The sequence below is a fragment of the Nuphar pumila genome, chromosome 7, assembly GCF_984573655.1.
Source record: "Nuphar pumila chromosome 7, dmNupPumi1.hap1.1, whole genome shotgun sequence".
Lineage (NCBI taxonomy): Eukaryota > Viridiplantae > Streptophyta > Magnoliopsida > Nymphaeales > Nymphaeaceae > Nuphar > Nuphar pumila.
In genome coordinates, this window is record NC_143255.1 from 53,534,495 (window position 1) to 53,536,759 (window position 2,265).

The following is a 2,265-nucleotide window of genomic DNA, read 5'->3' on the forward strand; positions in this document are numbered from 1 at the left end:
CACTACAACAGAGCAGTAGATTAGCGACGACCACCTTTCGTCGCTAATCCGTCGCTAATCCGTCGCTAACCATGTTAGCGACGGATTAGCGACAACGCGGCGACAGTATGCTTACGTCGCGAATATTTCGACGCTAACTGGCGACGGAATAATTCCGTCGCCAAGTCCGTCGCTAATTGCGACGGAATAACGAGCGCTATATTCCGTCGCCAATCCGCCGGTACTAAACGGCGACCACGGCGTGGCGACGGATTTAATTCCGTCGCTAAGCCGTCGCTAGATTAATATGAATAGCGACGGAATCATCCGTCGCTAATCCGTCGCAAAAACGAAAAAAAATCAAAAAAAATTTATTTAAAAATTAATTACGGAGAACTGTACAATTTATATTTCCTGTACAATTTATATTTCCTGTAAATAAAAAACAAACCACACAAAAAAATTCATATAACAAGTATCTATAATAATTAATCGTTCCACCTTAAAACTAAGAAGTTTAATTATTTACAATTCAACAATTACAATTAGGAAAAATAAAAAAAATAGAACTTCTTCAACACAGTCCTCTAATCATCGCCAAGATTTTGTGCGTCTTCTTGTTCATTGTCTTTATCTGTCCCTTCAGCTCCACTACCCTGATTATCGCTAGCAGCCTACACAAGAAAAGAACAGTCAGTATTGATAAACAAAATATAATGAAATAAATTACACACTATATGTGATTCTATCATGTGCTCATGTGTGATCTAAGGCAATAAAAAAACTCTATATGTGATTCTATCATGCTCATATGTGTGCTAAGGCAGTCAAAAAATTGAATATGTGATTATAGCATGTTCATATGTGTTCTAAGGCATATAAAAAAACTTTATATGTGATTCTACCATGCTCAGATGTGCTTTAAGGCAAGCAAAAAACTATATATGTGATTCGATCATGCTCGTATGTGTGCTAAGGCAGTAAAAAAATTGAATATGTGAATATAGCATGCTCATATGTGCTCTAAGGCAGGCAAAGCCAAAAATTTTATATGTGATTCTATCATAAATGATATATAACATGTTCATATGTGTTCTAAGGCAGTTAAAAAACTCTATATGTTATTATAGCATGTTCATATGTGTGCTAAGGCAGTCAAAAAACAGAATATGTGATTATAATATGCTCATATGTGTTCTTAGGCAGTAAAAAAACTGAATATGTGATTATAGCATGCTTATGTGTTCTAATGCAATCAAAAAAACTTTATATGTGATTCTATCATGCTCATATGTGCTCTAAGACAGACAAAAAGTTAAATATATATATATGTGATTCTATCATGCTCATATGTGTGCTAAGGCAGTAAAAAAATTGAATATGTGATTATAGCATGTTCATATGTGTTCTAAGGCATCTAGAAAAACTCTATATGTGATTCTACCATGCTCAGATGTGCTTTAAGATAGTCAAAAAAACTATATATGTGATTATACCTGAGAGGGACCTGGAATCGAAGATCCCCTATCCTGAACAGCGGCCTTGATCTCATTTCGGAGAAAGGGGGCGACGGTGTATTGGAAGTAGTTATTCAGTGATTCATTAATGATCTCGCGTACATCATCACCGGAAAGAATAGTCGGCTGCTTGGAGCTTATGTCGGCGCAAGAAGTTGGTGAGCCGTAACTGGAAGAACCAATAACTGGTGAAGTGTTCATATTACTCCCAAACCCGAACACGCGACCTTTTTTGGGTTCACCTGCTGCAGTCACCCATGCTGTAGGATCAAATGATGGATGCTGAGTAGCGTCTTCACCATATCGCTCTACCATTTGTTGCTCATATGCCTCCTACAAAATAATGTTTAAAGTATTCATTAATAATTAATGATAACATTATGATGACTTGCATATATATTGCAATGATTATTAATAGAATTAATACATACCGTTGTCGTTCTCGCCTTCTCTGATACGAAGACTCCCGTGGTCTTCCGTTTATGTGTTTCTACAAACACATCCTTATATGGTACACTGCCTCCTTTTTCTGCTTCCTGCGAAGTTAAATGACAAAAGATTTAGTACACAAATTTGCAACTATACTTATAAAATTAATATTATATATTGATGAGTTACCATTTTCTTTAGGTGGCTCCCAAATGTCTTAGATCCACCTGTGTGTAGATGGGCTTCGGGCATCTTCGATCGATTTTGTGAAGCCTTCGCAGAGCGATTTTTAAATGCATCTCCCGCCCACATATCGCACATTTCATCCCAGTAATCTCTC

The 2,265-nt window shown here is 36.7% G+C and overlaps 1 protein-coding gene across 1 annotated transcript; it reads right to left on the reverse strand.

Annotated features, from left to right (window-relative positions):
- Positions 1-349: 349 nt before the first annotated feature.
- On the reverse strand, positions 350-1,707 carry LOC149832276 (uncharacterized). Its single transcript, XM_090012406.1, has 2 exons — positions 1,476-1,707; positions 350-653 (listed from the first exon to the last, which is right to left on the reverse strand). Exons 1-2 carry the CDS (start codon positions 1,695-1,697, stop codon positions 567-569), a joined length of 309 nt encoding a protein of 102 aa, XP_089868532.1. The 5' UTR covers positions 1,698-1,707; the 3' UTR covers positions 350-566.
- Positions 1,708-2,265: the final 558 nt, after the last annotated feature.

What these genes read in the sequence shown, in the direction of transcription:
- LOC149832276 (XM_090012406.1), bottom strand. Translation starts at nt 1,697, where the DNA reads ATGAACACTTCACCAGTTATTGGTTCTTCCAGTTACGGCTCACCAACT. An exon ending in CGATTCCAGGTCCCTCTCAG is followed by an intron (nt 654 to 1,475) that starts GTATAATCACAT and finishes TTTCTTGTGTAG; the next exon opens with GCTGCTAGCGATAATCAGGG.